Raw genomic sequence first — 16,431 nt, forward strand, 5'->3', positions numbered from 1 at the left:
ACGAAACTGATAAAAACAGAGAAGACTTTCCCGCTTGCAATGAATGGAGTGTCTCGCCCAATGAAGAAGTCAAGAAGAACAACGAATTCGAGAGTTATTTCTATTTTTATTATATCATGTGAGTATTACGAATTGTGCTCAATAATCACAAAGCAAGGACGCGAGCATCAGCTGTTACCTAACACGTGTACTAACAAGTAACAAATGATCATGTGCTCACGTCGTCACAGACCCGGGGTTTCATTTTCCTCTTTCAGTTGTTATTGTCGTACCAGAAGATATTTATTTATAATATGTGATGGTTAATAAACGACCGAAATAATAATTAAAAAGACCAAAAGAAAGACAGGAAAATTAAAATATCATATGTCGTCGAATTCTGATTGGTTCTTACTTCCACGTTTTTCTCTTTTTTTTTTTTTTTTTTAGTTTCCACGTTACCATTATAATTAAGGGCCCATATATTTTTATCCAATCAAATCTCCAGTCCAAATCTCCAGTCCAAGTGAGAACAGAAAACCATTAATTGTTGCTGGTTCTCCTTTACCTCTGTTTCAGTTCTCCGGTTTAGTTTGGCTTTTGACGTTGGTTTGTTGGGTTGTACTTATTCTTATTTACGTGTGTTAGCACTTAGCCGTGCTGACCTAGAGAAAAAATAGGTAAAATGCCCAAAGCCAATAAACATAAACCATTTTTAGGCCACAATTCAAAAGTATATTTGTTGGTTAGGTTGGTGTAAGTTGTCTCAAATTAATATGCCTAATTATGTGCTTTTTATTCTTACTGTTTCTTTATATATACTAAAAGTGCAAACGCCTAGATATGTTTGTTCATTTGCCATGTCAAGATAAACTCTGGAGATTGATGTTGAAAAGGATAAGATATGTTTGATCCTTTGTAGGTATCTACATATCCATATATAGGTGACGTATCTTAAAAAGGCGAAGTTCAACAAGGAACAATTAAACTAAATTACAAATAATATCATTGTATTTTAAGAGACATTATATATGCTCCAACTGTTACAGAAATAATATCACATGACATCAAAGGAAGATGACAACAAAATAATAATCTTTTATTTTATTTCTTCGTATACAAACATACTTCACTTTCATATGTAGTCGATCGCGATGGTTTACTCTTTTATTCAAGTAGTAAGAGATTGGTAACCATCTTCCCGGTTTTGTCTCCCGTATATCACGGCGGCTATTAGAACCACTACCGCCACCACCACCGTCACGGCCAAGTATGCTAAAACGCTCACGCTTCTCACAGGTGCCTACAAGGAAGTAACATATCCATTAACGTCAGTATGACAATATCTCCCAAACATTATATGTATTGAAACTGGTTTGATTTAACCCAAGATTGAGTACCGGGTAGTTAGTTACCTGAAAAAGATTAGGCAAGGAGAGCTCTGGTTCAGGCAACTGCTGCGCAACGAGGATGTAAAAGAGTCCCATAACTCCCGTATGACCAACGGCACTACTGTAATTAAACTCCATAGTCAATGTCTCTCCATAGCTCACTTTCACTGGATCAGCAGGATAACAAGACGTCATTCCAACAATGTAACCAGCTTCGTTTCCAGGTTCAACTCCATTTCCATACTTGGCCATCGAAGTACATATTCCTTCACCGCTCTTATCCACAAACACAAAAGTATCAATTCAATACAAAAATGTTTTCTATCTTTTCGTTTAGCTTAAACTAAATCAGTCTTAGTTACCTCTCGGTACAGAGCAGCACCGATACCTCCCGCGTGTTGGTGAGCTACCCCGTAGACAATATACCCATCAAATGGCATCATTAAGCTCTTTTTCTTAACATCAATGCATCCATCGCCACTGGTTGTGCACGGTTTCACCTCGTATTCTACCTGAAAAAGCACAAAAGACCCTAAAATTATTAGACAATGAAATCGAAGTAACAGAACTAAGCAGATATAGGAAAGTTTTTACTGACATGGCAATTATGTTCTTGGATATCTCCTGTTGATCCCTCTGATTTTTTCCAAGAATCTGTAACATCGAGAATATAAAATTTAGCGGGCAAAACCGTGTTGTCCCAATCAACCCATCTCAAGGTATACTTCAAATACAGATTTCTTGTTTTCTTCCCGTTGTCAAATCCGCTCTTCACCAGACATTGAGTCTTATCGTAGCAACAGTATAAACCTCCTTTGTATCCAGGGTTTATAGCACGACCGTACTCATCAACGGTTACATTATAGAGATCACAAACACATTCTATGCATCCTTTCCTGTCTTCCACACCTCTCGTGTCTATCGCGTGAAGGTTGAGAAGCCATTTTAAGTCATAACCATCAGGTCTCTCCTGAGGATTATCGATTTCAACTGCGTAAGGATCAGGAAGATACGTTGAGGTTTTGCGGGTTTCTGATCCTAACCCATAGTAGTGTCTGAGTCTTCTCCTGCACAACCCTCCGTTGTTTACAAAAATAAAATCCGACGATCTTGAATCAAGATTGCTTCCGGGATCTTGACTTGAAACTCCCTGATTCCTAAACATTTCTTGCTGTGGAAGCGTAGAAGAGCCTTTACGCGCATAGTAAGGTTTGACAACCCAGTGGTGGAGATATGTCTCATGTAGAGGGACGGGGTTGCCAGCTTCATCAACTACTTCAGCATCGAAACTTTTGAGGCCGATATGCCCTCTTGGGAAATCGATGTCGTATAAGTAAGCATTTGAAACTGATCCAGGATTCATCACCAGTTTTGGTGATAAAAAGACTGCAGATTTTATCTTATTCTCGGTCCGTAGAAAGCCTTGGCTCGATGATGCGAGCAGAGCAAGAGCTAAGAACAAGATTAACGATCTCTTGTGGTAACGAGCCATATTATCTCCCCTGTTTCAAGATCATATAAAAAGAGAGGTAAGTAGTAACGTGATTTAGCTGATAAAAATCATAAACGTGGGATTAAAGTATCTCAAAACACTCTAAACCTAACTTCGTTTGATTTTGATTGGCATCAAAATATCAAAACCACTTGAACCCTAACTTAACCAGAAGACTAAACGTATCTACTCGTAACTATCATGACACAAAACCAAGCTTCAATTGCGAAATCAAAACACAAAAGAAACAAAGATGACATAGATAAAAGAGAGAGAGAGCGAGAGGTTTACGTGGGTAAGAATTCGGATAAAACAGAGATGATTGACGTTTTCCCGCTTTAGGAATGAATAAAGTGCAATTCGAGGTTATCTCTCTATTTATCATGTCTTGTTGGAATTACGATTAGTTGTGGTGTGCCCCATAAGCGCAGAGACGTAAACGACGCGAGCTTCCTTATATACCTGACGCGTGTAAAACATTGACGTCCTCACTGTCGTCACAAATCCGGTTTTCATTTTTCCTCTTCATCAGTAACCCGGTTAGAGTAATCTCTCTTACATCAAACCCAGTAACCCACAATAAAAATCAACATAATTACTTAACTTAGTCTCAAAATGAAGGAGAGACGGAAATCTAATTTAAGATAGCTAAGAAAATAAAGACGTAACGTTACTCACGTACGTGTATGTCTTTGTTGATGTGAAAGTAAAAAAAACAAAAAAAAAAATAGAATTGTGAAATCTCAAGTTGGCAAAGTTGTTTTTGGATTGCTATACATATGGATCAGTTTAAAAGTCAATTGAAATATTTTCAAGTAATTGAAAAAATTTGTGAAAATCTACAAAACAAGGATAACACTTGATTTAAAACTCTTTTAGTATAGAGTATATATACATTATAAAAATAGAGAAATATCCTAAAATATAACTAAAACAATTTTTATGGACAACTATAAAATATATTTCATAATTTCTAAAAATAACATTATTTAACAAATTACAATATTTAAAATTAATTTTTAGAATTTTGTTTTTAGGTTTGAGTTCTCAATTTCACATTTAAAATATAGTTTTGAGGAGGTAGGGTTTAATATTTTGAATTTAGGATTTAATTTTAAACGATTAATTTTGAAATATAATACTATTTTTAGAATTTTAGAGATGCTATGCTAAGTTTGAAAAAAAAAATATTTTGGTGTTATTTGTGAGAATCTCTTTTTTAAATATGATAACTAATGATTTACAACTCTTTTAATGAAGAGATTATAAATATAAGAACCAATAACACTTTATTTTGAGTAAAGTATTTAAAATCTTTGCCTGTATAACATTGGATTTTGGTTAGAGTTGGACAACCCAAGAGTTTTTGGGCTAATATGGGGTATTGATAAAAGTTGAAGGTCCTTATGACGAAATTTGATTTCCCTACGGGCACGACTAAGAAGGTCACCAGGGACGGACGAGAGCGACGGAGTAAGTAAGACGATGACGAACAAGGAGAAAGCGCGGGAAAGAAGAGAGAAGAGGATGCAGGAGATCTCTCTCCTTCGAACGATACCTTACTCTGACCACACCAGGTAATGAATGAATAATCCAACCTAATTTCTCCAATCCTTCGGCTGCTTTGTATCGTCATTTACTTACTCTGCGATAATCTCAGGCTCACAGCATTGTTTGATGAGTTTAAGTTTCTATTTTTCTTGATTTGGAGATGAGCAGATTGAATTAGGATTCTTGGTATTTGGGTTTAAATTAAACCAGTACTTTGGAGAAACTGAAATTAAAGTCTATGCCTTTGAAGCCCTCTTCTTGATTTTTGACTTGTGAGATTTTTAGGTGGTGGTCTTGTGAAAATGTAGCAGTGGTGACCGGTTCAAACCGTGGAATTGGACTTGAGATTGCAAGGCAGCTTGCAGGTCATGGGTTGACTGTTATTCTTACAGCCAGAAACGTGGATGCTGGCCTTGAAGCAGTTAAATCCTTGAGGGACCAAGAACAAGGTCTCAAGATTGATTTTCATCAGCTTGATGTCACGGACGCTTCGTCCATTAGAGAGTTTGGTTGCTGGATTAAGCAAACATTTGGACGTTTAGATATCCTCGTAAGATCCTCTTTATCGATTCGTTCGTTATATCGTAGAGAGTAATTTGTCTGTTTACCTTTGATTGATTTATACACATTTTTTTGTTTTGTGTTACTGTATGTTTCAGGTGAACAATGCAGGTGTCAACTACAATCTTGGTTCAGATAATTCTGTTGAATTTGCTGAGACAGTTATATCTACTAACTACTTAGGAACCAAAAACATGACGAAAGCTATGATACCATTGATGAGACCATCTCCTCATGGCGCTCGTATTGTTAACGTTAGTTCTCGTCTAGGTAGAGTTAACGGAAGACGTAATGTAAGTAACTCTTTCACTGTTAATCCTTAAAATTTTTGTTAGGGGAAAATCTTGTAAAGCTCATGCCATTAAATGATCCGTACGAATTGCAGAGACTTGCAAATGTAGAGTTGAGAGATCAGCTAAGCAATCCGGATTTGCTGACCGAGGAACTTATAGACAGAACTGTCTCTGACTTCATCAACCAAGTAAAAGAGGGAACTTGGGAATCAGGAGGGTGGCCTCAGACATTCACCGACTACTCCATGTCTAAGCTTGCCGTGAATGCTTACACAAGACTTTTGGCAAAAGAACTTTCAAGAAGAGGAGAGGAAGAGAAGATTTATGTTAACAGCTTTTGTCCTGGTTGGGTGAAGACTGCGATGACTGGCTACGTTGGAAATATGCCACCTGAAGATGCAGCTGATACCGGAGTTTGGCTTAGCCTAGTTCTTTCCGAAGAGGCGGTGACTGGAAAATTCTTTGCTGAGAGACGTGAGATCAACTTCTGAGGTTGTTGAAAGTTGGAAATATATTCTGTTGCTTTCGTTTAGTGTCAAAGGTTTTGGAACATCAATCTAAACAGGTCTAAGTTAATAAGAGTTAAGCGTTTATACGACACTAGTGTGATTTGTCACAACTAATTAAGACATGTTTAGATTAAATGTTTATAGTCTTTAGTTATAATCAGCAACCGACCTTAGCTCAGTTGGTAGAGCGGAAGACTGTAGTGTTAGCAGACAATCTTTAGGTCGCTGGTTCGATTCCGGCAGGTCGGATTTTAAAATTTTATTTTTCCTCATAATGTCAGTAGTTGACCGTTTTACCCCTATGTTCCTATCAGTTCCCACTTCCCACTTTAACTCGAATGGTAAAATTTTAAAACGATATGACAAAAAAAAGGTTCTGAATCTACAAAATACAGACATAAGAAGAAACAAAACCAACCAACCAATAGAAACAAATTCCAACACTGGTCCTTACCAAGGTTTCAGATCAGCGACCGGTCCTGCTGTCCAGTTTAACAGCTTCTCACCTGGTCTCAGATACACACTCCTCTCATGCGGCAGCTTACGAGCCAACCCATTCAACACTTGATGAAACGCATCCCCTGGTTGAGCCGGTTGCGGGAACAACATCGCCTGTTTCATCGATGGGTTTGCCAACAACCTCTGTTTTCTCAGTATAACCTCTGGTGGGATCGATGTGAGTATTGTGTCCAAGTAAGGAACATCCTTCTCATCCACAAACACGCCAATATCTTCCCAAGGTATCGCATCTGCAAAAGGTAACACAATGTCGTCTGCTATTATCACAGGGATGCAACCAAAGATCACGGCTTCCACCAGTCTTGGACTCCATGGGGCCCATCCAAGCGGGCATAAGCAGAAGATTGCTCTCTGCATGTCCTCATAATATGTTGTTGGGTGCTCTGTTGAGATGTCGAACAGCGGATTGTCTTTGAAGTTTTCCCATACAGCTGCTCGTGCGCCCCTGTGCCCATTGAAAACCAAAACATCATTACTGATTATAGGAGCAGTACGTGGGTGTTAAGTTCTATATCCACAATTCCAAATCAGTAAAGCAATTATCAACTGTTTAATGTGATTTATGTAATTCTTTTAAAATATAGCTAAGCATTCTAATAAGAAAATGTTACCTCGCATAGTAGCCACCCTCAGGATCATTTCCCACATCATAAAACAATCCTCTGAAATAAACAAAGATGGATCGAGGAGTTTTCTCAGGAATTAAGTGTGACTGCATCTTCTGTGGTGGAGCATACGGAGGAACAGTGATTGAACCCTCTTTCAAGCAAACATGATTCCTTTGACCAAATGTCTGCACCAGTGTAGCTCGTTGAAGCAAGGTTAGTATTCCTCTTCCTATTGCCTTCTCTTCCTGCCACAGTCAAGCACAAACAAGATATTACTTAAGACAGGTTAGCAACATTGCAGGTACAAATATTTGTATCACTGCTCAGTATAACTATTTCTGCTGCATCAGAAACGCTTTGCAAGTTAATTGTCACTATGACTATGAGTATGAAGGCATTAAGATCTACTGAACACTAGTTATAGACTTTTGGTTCCTAGTTTAGTCCAGGAGGAACTATACGTGAGAACATGATGAAACAAGTGCACAACTTAACCCGAGGACTCAGCATGGATTTCTCAAACACAAACAGAAATGCATCGGAATTTGTTGACATGACTAAGAATTCAGTTAAGATGTTGTATGGAACAGTGATCAACTCACAAGTTGCAGGACTGGAAACAATTCAGAGAGCAAGTTCAACATTGGCACACAACCAATAGTGTAGAGGCATTGATAAAGCAAAAGCCAAATTAAGAATTTAGGATAGGAAGTAAAAGAGAGATATTTTGTTTACTTGATAATGGAAACAGGCTCCAAAGTCATGAGGCACGACAAAGAAGTGGTCAGCTCCTTCAGTGCGATTCCAGTAAGGCCAATTTGAAGCAATGAGCTGAATGGCACTTCTCATCATTCGTGGAGATTTAAAAGGGAGAGGAAGCCCATTAGGAGTGAGATCACAAGTGGTGTAGACAGGAACGTAGAACCAATCAGCTTCCTCGGGATTAAGTGTTCGAACTGGGCTAGACAAAAGAAACCGCTGCATATATATCTCAGCAGCAAACATGTGGTTAAGACATCTCGGGTCTTTCTGAAGTATCTTCTTATTGTATTTACTCGGAAGCTCATAAACAAAGACTTTCAGTCTTCCCACAGGATCATCTTCCAACACATCACCAGCACTACCTATAATTCAAAATTTCACATGATTCTGCTTGAACATCAAAACACTGAATCCACAAGCAATGACTAAACTGTATAATAGCTCTCAACTATACAAAACTGGAAAATAATGCAAAATCAAAGTAAAAGCTCAAAAACAAGATAATGATTCGGCTAATTGAGGCATGAATCTTGCTTTAATTGGCCATAAGAAAATTACAAATCAATAATTCATCTTATTTTACATTGTTCCCCAGATTCAATTAGAATCAACCATAGATAACCTCTACTAAAAGGAAGGAACCCTAGTCTTCATTTCGATTAACAAACTAACTAATGACCACACAAACTCACATACTGAGAATCCCTAGAACTCCAAGTAAAAGAGCTGAATCCAAGTAACAAAAACCAAGAAATCAATCACTAGAATCCATAGATTGAGCTTCTCTGCACGGATAGGAAGCTAGAAATCACCTGAAATTCGCTCAGTTGGTTGACTACGACTCAGACGGAAAGCAGAAATCGTCGAGAAAGTGAGGTTACAAACAATGAAGATCAAAACCAAGCTCGATAGCTTCATTTTTCTATCTCTTGCTTCTCCCCAAGAAGCACCTAAGATCTTTCAAAATCCCAGATTATCGGAAGGAAAACATATAAAGTATATAAAGATCGGCGGAAACAGTTGAAATGTCAGAAAAAAAAAAATTAGTTGCTAAGAAAAGAGTTGACGGCCGAGATTGAGACTTGGAAACTGGAATAGAGATATAAAATTCGCCAACCGATTTTAGCTAGATCACGCCCAGAGTTGACAGCGAGAGAACAACGATTCTCATTTTTGAAGAAGATGCGTAGAAACGAGTAAGAAAAGGGAGAAGAAGAAGAAAGGACGTGAGATTCGTCTACGGCCAATACGACGTCGTTTGGGTGGGATCCCAATTTCGCCAAAGAGAGAGAGAGAGAAGTCGTTGGGGGTGAGATGATCAGTCCACGTCAGTCACTTTAAAAATATTATTATTTATATAATAACGACGTAATGGACTGGCCGAGATAAAAACTGTGTAAAGGTAAGCCCATTAATAAAACGGCCCAAAGGTAAAATTTTACAGTTTGTTTTGTTTTGCTAACAAATTTGTTTATTAATTTTAATAATATCCACTAAAAAAGAAAAATCGTATGAAAGTAGTGATACTGAGAGAATAGGGTGGTAATAGGGGGCGTTAGGAGTATTATTCAATCTTTTCAGGATTCTAAAACTCCAACAGTTAAATAACAGTGGTGAGAACAGTATTTTAAGAGTACCACAAGTCGCAACTCGCAATGATGATGGTGATGATATTATTATAATACAATGTACTTTACTTATTATTATACGTAGTAATAATGTTAAAAGATTTAATAAAAAAAAGGAAATGAGAGAGAGAGAGAAAGGACAAAAAAGAAAAGGTAAGAGAGGAAACTGAGGAGAGTGAGACAGTCAAATACAAAAACTACACAGACTGAGCAGTTTCTCAGAACTCCGATTTGACCTGTCGTTTCCTCATTGGCTAACTTTCCAACACTAAAGTTTTTTTATTCTCGGCTAATTTTCCTATGTTTTTTTTTTAAAACACTATTCTTTGTGTTCACTGTTTATTTCCCAAAGTTACGCAATCAATGTCCAATCCTATTCCCAGTTCCATTTTCCAAATATACATTATTGTAGTATGATATAATTGTTGGCATTAAAAGTTCATTTATCCAGGTTTTCTCACTTTTGTAAATAATTTTCTGCTATAATAAATGTAACCTTTTTCGTTACAATAAATGAATCCTTTTATTTATTTGCGTTATGAGAAACATAAAATATATTAGTAAATGCTAAGTGCAAATTCCAAACGGGAGAGGGGTCAGGTGTGTTTCCAGTCTATCATCTAATCCCACAAACTTTGGGTCTCATCTCTTCTACGATCCTCTACGTGTTGTCATCTCCGTAATTTGTAATTACCCCTATATATGCCCTAAAAGGCTAAAACACATTTTTTGTATATAAGAAAATCAGGTTTTTTAAAATACAATGTAACTGTTATTTACTATAAAAAAAACCCACCATCCAAAAATCAATGTTTGTATTTTTAAAACACATATAAAACTTTTCTTTGTATTAAGAAAATCATATATATTTTTTCAAAATTATAATTTGCAATGATAAACAATTTAAAATAACTATTTTATTTATATAATGTCAATGATAACCCACTATCTAAAAATAACTATTTTATTTATATAATGTCAATTTTTTTTTGTTGCTATAAATTAAAAATCTCAGTGAATAGTCACGAGACAGTGCTGATAGTTCTTATCATGCAAAAATTACTCTTATCGCAAAAAATTGTAACTTGTGGATAAGACGTACTATATGGATAACGGATTCATTCAAAGTATCTGAATGATCCACAAGGGGAATTGTGTGGTATCTTGTCAATATATATAGCTAGACAGTGTTAGTATACGTAATACAAGTTTAATTAAATGTTACGTATTCTACTATATAACTTACACATACACAATATAATATTGCCAAATTTTGGTTTATATATATATCATATTTTTTGAGTAGTTGGAAACTATATGCACAACTACAAACAAAGATGCGGATGATTTGAATATATAAACAAAAAACAGTAGACAGAGGAGAGGATCATCACAGTAGAAACCCTAATCATTTTATATTCTTACGTGTCAAATTACGAATGGTCATAATCAGAGCAGAGAAGAAGAAGAATGTCGATGAAAGGAAAAAGTTTGACTTGTTAAGTCCCAACTGTCAATTTCCCAGCAAGACACATATCTTTACATAAATGCTTTATTGCAAAAACAACGATATAAAAAAGAATATACAAAAACCTAGTATTTATTTTTTAGATTCTTTACTGCTGTATATGTAGAAGTTGCTCGACTGGTCATTTTTACAATAAAGCAATCAGCTCAAACAGAGTAAAGAAAGAGAGAGAAGAAAGAAAAGAAAAAAAAAAGAGAGTGAGTGATAGAGAGAGAGAGAAAGAGACTATGGATCCTGAAGGTTTCACGAGTAGCTTATTCCGGTGGAACCCAACGAGAGCAATGGTTCCAGCACCATCTCCGGTTCCTCCTCCGCTGCAGCAACAGCCGCCAACACCTCAGACGGCGGCTTTTGGGATGCGACTCGGTGGCTTAGAGGGGCTGTTTGGTGCTTACGGTATACGTTTCTACACGGCGGCGAAGATAGCAGAGTTGGGTTTTACGGCGAGCACGCTTGTTGGTATGAAGGACGAGGAGCTTGAGGAGATGATGAATAGTCTCTCTCATATCTTTAGGTGGGAGCTTCTCGTTGGTGAACGGTACGGTATCAAAGCTGCCGTAAGAGCTGAACGGAGACGATTGCAAGAAGAGGAAGAGGAGGAATCTTCTAGACGCCGTCACTTGCTACTCTCCGCCGCAGGTGATTCCGGTACTCATCATGCTCTTGATGCCCTCTCCCAAGAAGGTACAGTGATATTGAATACATATAAAAATATCGCACGTTTGATATATATAATACTGTTCTATATATCTATGTTCACGTGACTAGTAGAAACAGATTTGTGAATCTTCCCAAAAACACATCAGCAACGATATTTTTGGATGATAGTTGTGATCTACATAATTTTATGATTAAGCTTCTGATACAAAATACAGATATTGTTTTGAGGCTCTCGAGTACAACTTCAAATTCTACACATATATCATATATGTATTAATGTATGTCTAACGATAAATAAAAACTGCATAATTGTTAGCACTATTTAGAGCTAGTGTGTATGAAGTGGTAGTCTGGTTATAATTGATTAGACCTAGTGCAAGAAGTACGAGGATTAGTATCGTGTATAGTAGGAAACTCAAAGAGTATACGCATAAACTTGATTAAAATAATGTTATAATGACAAGTTATATATGTAGATGATTGGACAGGGTTATCAGAGGAACCGGTGCAGCAGCAAGACCAGACAGATGCGGCGGGAAATAACGGCGGTTATTGGGAGGCAGGTCAAGGAAAGATGAAGAAACTGCAACCGCAAAGAAGGAGAAAGAAACCAATGGTGGCATCAGTTGAAACCGACGATGACGGCAACGAAGGTGAGGATGACGACGGGATGGATAACGGTAACGGAGTAGGAGGAGGTAGTAGTGGTGGGTTGGGGACGGAGAGACAGAGGGAGCATCCGTTTATCGTGACGGAGCCTGGGGAAGTGGCACGTGGCAAAAAGAACGGTTTAGATTATCTGTTCCACTTGTACGAACAATGCCGTGAGTTCCTTCTTCAGGTTCAGACCATTGCTAAAGACCGTGGCGAGAAATGCCCCACCAAGGTATCTTTCGATTCCTTTTTTTATCTTCCATGATCTAATCCTAACCGTTCATTTACTTTGTGAGAAAAAAACAAAATAAAAATTGTGTCGAAATTAATGGGGTATGGTAGGGAAACTATAGCTATAATCATGGACAGCTGTTCTAAAAGTAAGTTTGACAAGTCACGATTCAGGATTTTTAATTTTTTTTTTTTTTTTTTTTTTTAATTTTGCTATGTCTGGCATAGATTTATAGGTTCTGATATTTTGTTTTTCTTTTTTGTTACATCATGTCTTCAGAATAAATATTAGTTAGATTGCAATTTAAAATTTTGACAGTAAACCGTACGAAGACGTGTCGAGTTAGGGAAAGGACTCTGTTGTTTTTGGCTAAAACGACATGAGATTGTTAGATACGATATCCTCATTCGTTACATACAATTTCTGCACGCATTCACACACATACGTATAGGACTGTTCGACAATTAATAGGGATATTTGTTTCTATATAATATTTATGGAAATTTTCAGATCATTACTCTAATTTCACCAGGGAAGATGTCATATGGATACTGCCCAAAATGGAACACCGTCTGGTGATCTGAACAATCAAATTCTCAGTTCAAAGGTAGTATACATCATGATTTTTATAACATCTGTATGCCTAGTTCTGATATATGTTGAATGTGAACCAATTAATATGATTCTGAATCTGTAATGTGTCTAGTCAAGTTTCATTCTGGTGATGCTTTATATACGTGTGCCTATTTCTTGCTATAGATGGAAATGCTAGTAAAGCAATTTGAGTCTGAAACTGTAACTTGTCTAGACAATCTTCACTTTGTTGATTGTTTATATAGTATGCCTAACTTATTCTGCTAGATATTGAATGCAAACCAATTGATATGCTTTTGAAGACTGTACTGTAATGTGTCTAGTCGAGTTTTGTTCTGAAGATTCCTCATATATGTATGCGTAGTTCTGCTATAGAGAGAACCCTAAGAGAACCAATCAATATGATTATGAAACTGTAATATGTCTAGTCAAGTTTCATTCTGGTGATTCCTTATAACTGTTTGCCTTGTTCTGCTATAAAATTGAATGTGAACAAATCGTTAGAGTTGTGAGATGCAGCTTCTCTAACCCAAGTGGGTTTGTTCCTCAGATGTTCATGTGTGGTATTGTGATTCTGTAGGAAGAAAACTATGCTGCTAAAGTCGAATCAGCGGGAAAAGAGATCTTGCACAAACATAAGGGGCAACTGAGACAGTTAATCCATATGCTGAGGCAAATTGAAACACAAGTGAATTCACATCAGGAAGAGATTCTGCAGATGGTTGACGATCGCAGAACCTTCTTCCAAGATTTCATCCAGAAATCTCTTTATTACCTAAGCTCGGTTCACAGCAAAAACCACGACACTTTCCCTGTCACTGTGAAGCTCCTTCGTGTCCTATTTAATAACATCAATGAGGTGCTTGGTTCTGTAGATACTGGTGTCAATGATCTTATGCAGGCTTTAGCAAAGAATATGTGTCACCCGATGACCAAGTACGTAGGCAATTTGGCAGCTGAATTAAAGCTTGGCCCTTGTGTGGAACTGATGAATGTAGTGAATGAGATGGAGAGAGCAAATGCAGATACAAGGAGAGAGCTGAAAGATGCTAGAGAAAGGATTAGACTTGCAGAAGAGACGAAGATCGAGTCTTTACTAAAGCTGAAAAAAGCTGAAGATCATGTTCAGAGAATGACAACATCTGCCAAATTTCTTCTACCCTCGAGTCAGAATAAGAAACAAGCTGAACATTCTATTACCGGCAAGGTAAATTTTCGAGAATGAGTATTGTTTGTGGAAAGCTCAAATGATTAACAACACTAAAAGGTTTGCTTTTTTCATCCTTTTGTCCATGTAGCGTATTGGCACAGAGGGAGGCAGAGAACACGAAGAGAAACTACTGTGGGAACTACTGAGCAAAAGGAGAAAGCAACAAGAACCAGAGAGTCCAATGGGACCTAAAGAGCTTATCAGACAAGCAGACACAAAGCAGAAGCCATTGGTGTATATTCGCCGAAGTACAAGGTTAAATTCTCAAAAAGCCCGTCCTGATTCTTTGATCCCACTTGGTTTGTCACCTTCTGCTAGAACAGTAACCTGGAGGTAAGTAAAGTAAGCACAAGTCTCACGCATTGCATCAGAATCTATCCACAATATGCTTCTTTATTACTTAGAATCCTTAGAACTACTCTTTTTTTTAATGTCATTAGTTACACTTTGATTAGCTTTGGTATTTCTTGAGAAGATCAAGTTGTTGATAAACCGTGATGTGAATTTCGCAGTGACCAAATTATGTATCAAAGCTTATAAACTTCAAATCATAAAAGTTCGGGACAAAAAAAGAATTTATTGAAAAAGTAGGGGATTGTGCACCCCAATATCCACGTTTTTATTAAAGTGGGCCTAAGTTTTAAATGTAGGCCCAAATTTACCTTCCGACGTCGGTTAGGGTTCTTCATTGATGATACCACCTGAAACACCTAGTTTCTCCCTCCGCCTCCGTCACAGAACGAAGAACTAGGTGGTTTATCGTGGTCGTCATATCCCTAAATTCCTCGATTCCGATACCAAAAAAAAGAAACTTATTACCGTCTCTTGTTCTCCGGGTAAGGTTCTCAAGGTCGATTACGACTTGTCTCTGTTTCGATTTCTACGTTGTGTGTTTTTTCTCCATTCTGTTACGAGAAATATTATACCGTACTTACATTGTCAGGTATTTACATCTGTCGAAGTCTCCAATCATCGGTCTGATTAATCTCTAACGATGGTATGTGTAATCTCCCGACCGATTATTTCTTTTGTTTCAAAGTTTTATTACCGGCAAGGTTAATAGTGAAATCAACACAAATAATAAAATCGTGGCATCGCCGTGACCTTGATTACTTTTGAGAGATCCTATTGAGCTGTGTATGTTTCAACAGTTTTCTTAAATTTGTGTGGAGGCTGCAAGAAACTATATTCTCAATGACTGATTACGTTAAATTGAAATTTTTTATGAATACTTTGTGTGCAGGCTGCAAGAATTTTGGCGAGTGTGATTGTGATGGGCTCTACAATCATAGGTAGGGCTTGTGCTCAGGCATATCGTCAGGCACTTGCAAGTATGTCTTTTAATTACAATGTTCTTCTGCTCTGATTTTTCTTTTGTTTATGGACAAGAATGAATTTATCAAAGATTCGTTCTTTGTGTGAGTGTCTGTGTTTAGAATGGTTGATAAACACTGTTTGGAATGGTTACAGATGCATCAAGATCCGGGGTTGCGCATGAAGCAGCTCAAAATTTGAAGAGAGGGAGCAGAGGGATATTAAGTGAACTAGAAGCTAGAGAGATTCTTGGTGTAACTGAGAAATCATCTTGGGAAGAGGTTCTTAAGGTTTGTCTTTGCGCTTCACCATATACGAATAGGGGGTTTCACAGTTTCTATCTGCTAATTGAAACGATAAACAAAAATAACCCTTTTTCTTATTAAGATTGTGTTATGTTTTTTTTTTGTAGAAATACGACACATTGTTCGAACGCAATGCGCAGAACGGAAGCTTCTATCTCCAATCAAAGGTCCATAGAGCTAAGGAATGCTTAGAGACTGCATACCAGAATACTAAAACAAGCGCATGATCAAGTAATAAAACTTTTGAAGCAAAATCAGGAATATATATATCTTTTGATACAAGTTTTTTTAAGTATTAGATCGAGAAGTTTTGAAATCTAAGTGAGAAGACGGTGGAGAAAGCCGCAAAGTTTGAAATGAGAGGAAGTCGGTGTGGCCGGAGTGCGGACAGTTACCGACTCACCGGCCGTTGTTAAAGTCTTTTTTTTTTTTTTTTTTTTTCAGTTGACTTTATTGTTCTTAGGTATGCTCGTTGAATTATCTGAGATTGAAAAATCTGTCTATTCTAATGCCAAATATAACCAACAGAATCGCACGTAGATAAATCACATTCCTAACCAATTTATCGTTGATTATTTTTCAATTAATTACGCAACTTTATGAATTATGATGAAGTATATAGATCGGTGCGGTATCTTTAT

At 37.2% G+C, this 16,431-nt stretch overlaps 5 protein-coding genes and 1 non-coding gene across 7 annotated transcripts; 4 read left to right on the forward strand and 2 right to left on the reverse strand.

The window, feature by feature from the left end:
• Window positions 1–962: 962 nt before the first annotated feature.
• LOC147923108 (uncharacterized) lies at window positions 963–4,325 on the reverse strand. Its single transcript, XM_087497992.1, has 5 exons — window positions 3,154–4,325; window positions 1,969–2,872; window positions 1,733–1,882; window positions 1,395–1,646; window positions 963–1,282 (listed from the first exon to the last, which is right to left on the reverse strand). The coding sequence occupies exons 2-5, from the start codon at window positions 2,860–2,862 to the stop codon at window positions 1,151–1,153; spliced, it is 1,428 nt and encodes a 475-aa protein (XP_087354118.1). The 5' UTR covers window positions 2,863–2,872; window positions 3,154–4,325; the 3' UTR covers window positions 963–1,150.
• LOC104762305 (short-chain dehydrogenase/reductase 2) lies at window positions 4,216–5,867 on the forward strand. The gene is made up of 4 exons (XM_010485567.2): window positions 4,216–4,439; window positions 4,699–4,963; window positions 5,073–5,267; window positions 5,360–5,867. The coding sequence occupies exons 1-4, from the start codon at window positions 4,348–4,350 to the stop codon at window positions 5,756–5,758; spliced, it is 951 nt and encodes a 316-aa protein (XP_010483869.1). The 5' UTR covers window positions 4,216–4,347; the 3' UTR covers window positions 5,759–5,867.
• A 73-nt stretch (window positions 5,868–5,940) lies between these two features.
• On the forward strand, window positions 5,941–6,025 carry TRNAY-GUA (transfer RNA tyrosine (anticodon GUA)). Its single transcript is given in 2 exon segments — window positions 5,941–5,977; window positions 5,990–6,025. It is a non-coding gene; the product is annotated as a tRNA-Tyr (tRNA).
• A 79-nt stretch (window positions 6,026–6,104) lies between these two features.
• LOC104762307 (putative beta-1,4-xylosyltransferase IRX10L) lies at window positions 6,105–9,027 on the reverse strand. The gene is made up of 4 exons (XM_010485568.3): window positions 8,478–9,027; window positions 7,639–8,027; window positions 6,907–7,148; window positions 6,105–6,740 (listed from the first exon to the last, which is right to left on the reverse strand). The coding sequence occupies exons 1-4, from the start codon at window positions 8,581–8,583 to the stop codon at window positions 6,227–6,229; spliced, it is 1,251 nt and encodes a 416-aa protein (XP_010483870.1). The 5' UTR covers window positions 8,584–9,027; the 3' UTR covers window positions 6,105–6,226.
• Window positions 9,028–10,822: 1,795 nt separating this feature from the next.
• LOC104763626 (protein LEAFY) lies at window positions 10,823–14,982 on the forward strand. 2 transcript variants are annotated; one of them, XM_087500151.1, is made up of 5 exons: window positions 10,823–11,505; window positions 11,958–12,367; window positions 12,900–12,974; window positions 13,542–14,168; window positions 14,260–14,982. In XM_087500151.1, the coding sequence occupies exons 1-5, from the start codon at window positions 11,049–11,051 to the stop codon at window positions 14,506–14,508; spliced, it is 1,818 nt and encodes a 605-aa protein (XP_087356277.1). In that variant the 5' UTR covers window positions 10,823–11,048; the 3' UTR covers window positions 14,509–14,982. The 2 variants fall into 2 exon arrangements, with proteins under 2 accessions (XP_087356277.1, XP_087356278.1); XM_087500152.1 differs by lacking the exon at window positions 12,900–12,974 and having other exon boundaries at window positions 10,825–11,505; window positions 14,260–14,504; window positions 14,822–14,982.
• Window positions 14,922–16,315, forward strand: LOC147923109 (mitochondrial import inner membrane translocase subunit PAM16 like 1-like). The gene is made up of 5 exons (XM_087500153.1): window positions 14,922–15,007; window positions 15,115–15,168; window positions 15,415–15,502; window positions 15,642–15,775; window positions 15,898–16,315. Exons 2-5 carry the CDS (start codon window positions 15,166–15,168, stop codon window positions 16,015–16,017), a joined length of 345 nt encoding a protein of 114 aa, XP_087356279.1. The 5' UTR covers window positions 14,922–15,007; window positions 15,115–15,165; the 3' UTR covers window positions 16,018–16,315.
• The last annotated feature ends 116 nt before the right edge of the window (window positions 16,316–16,431 follow it).

Source organism: Camelina sativa, chromosome 18 (genome assembly GCF_030686135.1).
Source record: "Camelina sativa cultivar CO46 ecotype springtype chromosome 18, ASM3068613v1".
Lineage (NCBI taxonomy): Eukaryota > Viridiplantae > Streptophyta > Magnoliopsida > Brassicales > Brassicaceae > Camelina > Camelina sativa.

What these genes read in the sequence shown, in the direction of transcription:
- LOC147923108 (XM_087497992.1), bottom strand. Translation starts at nt 2,862, where the DNA reads ATGGCTCGTTACCACAAGAGATCGTTAATCTTGTTCTTAGCTCTTGCT. An exon ending in TCCAAGAACATAATTGCCAT is followed by an intron (nt 1,883 to 1,968) that starts GTCAGTAAAAAC and finishes GTGCTTTTTCAG; the next exon opens with GTAGAATACGAGGTGAAACC. An exon ending in GTGCTGCTCTGTACCGAGAG is followed by an intron (nt 1,647 to 1,732) that starts GTAACTAAGACT and finishes TTTGTGGATAAG; the next exon opens with AGCGGTGAAGGAATATGTAC.
- LOC104762305 (XM_010485567.2), top strand. Translation starts at nt 4,348, where the DNA reads ATGACGAACAAGGAGAAAGCGCGGGAAAGAAGAGAGAAGAGGATGCAG. An exon ending in TTGGACGTTTAGATATCCTC is followed by an intron (nt 4,964 to 5,072) that starts GTAAGATCCTCT and finishes TGTATGTTTCAG; the next exon opens with GTGAACAATGCAGGTGTCAA. An exon ending in GAGTTAACGGAAGACGTAAT is followed by an intron (nt 5,268 to 5,359) that starts GTAAGTAACTCT and finishes TACGAATTGCAG; the next exon opens with AGACTTGCAAATGTAGAGTT.
- LOC104762307 (XM_010485568.3), bottom strand. Translation starts at nt 8,583, where the DNA reads ATGAAGCTATCGAGCTTGGTTTTGATCTTCATTGTTTGTAACCTCACT. An exon ending in GAGCCTGTTTCCATTATCAA is followed by an intron (nt 7,149 to 7,638) that starts GTAAACAAAATA and finishes TGACTGTGGCAG; the next exon opens with GAAGAGAAGGCAATAGGAAG. An exon ending in GAGGGTGGCTACTATGCGAG is followed by an intron (nt 6,741 to 6,906) that starts GTAACATTTTCT and finishes CAATGGGCACAG; the next exon opens with GGGCGCACGAGCAGCTGTAT.
- LOC104763626 (XM_087500151.1), top strand. Translation starts at nt 11,049, where the DNA reads ATGGATCCTGAAGGTTTCACGAGTAGCTTATTCCGGTGGAACCCAACG. An exon ending in GCGAGAAATGCCCCACCAAG is followed by an intron (nt 12,368 to 12,899) that starts GTATCTTTCGAT and finishes TAATTTCACCAG; the next exon opens with GGAAGATGTCATATGGATAC. An exon ending in ATCAAATTCTCAGTTCAAAG is followed by an intron (nt 12,975 to 13,541) that starts GTAGTATACATC and finishes GTGATTCTGTAG; the next exon opens with GAAGAAAACTATGCTGCTAA.
- LOC147923109 (XM_087500153.1), top strand. An exon ending in ATATCGTCAGGCACTTGCAA is followed by an intron (nt 15,503 to 15,641) that starts GTATGTCTTTTA and finishes GAATGGTTACAG; the next exon opens with ATGCATCAAGATCCGGGGTT. An exon ending in CTTGGGAAGAGGTTCTTAAG is followed by an intron (nt 15,776 to 15,897) that starts GTTTGTCTTTGC and finishes TTTTTTTTGTAG; the next exon opens with AAATACGACACATTGTTCGA.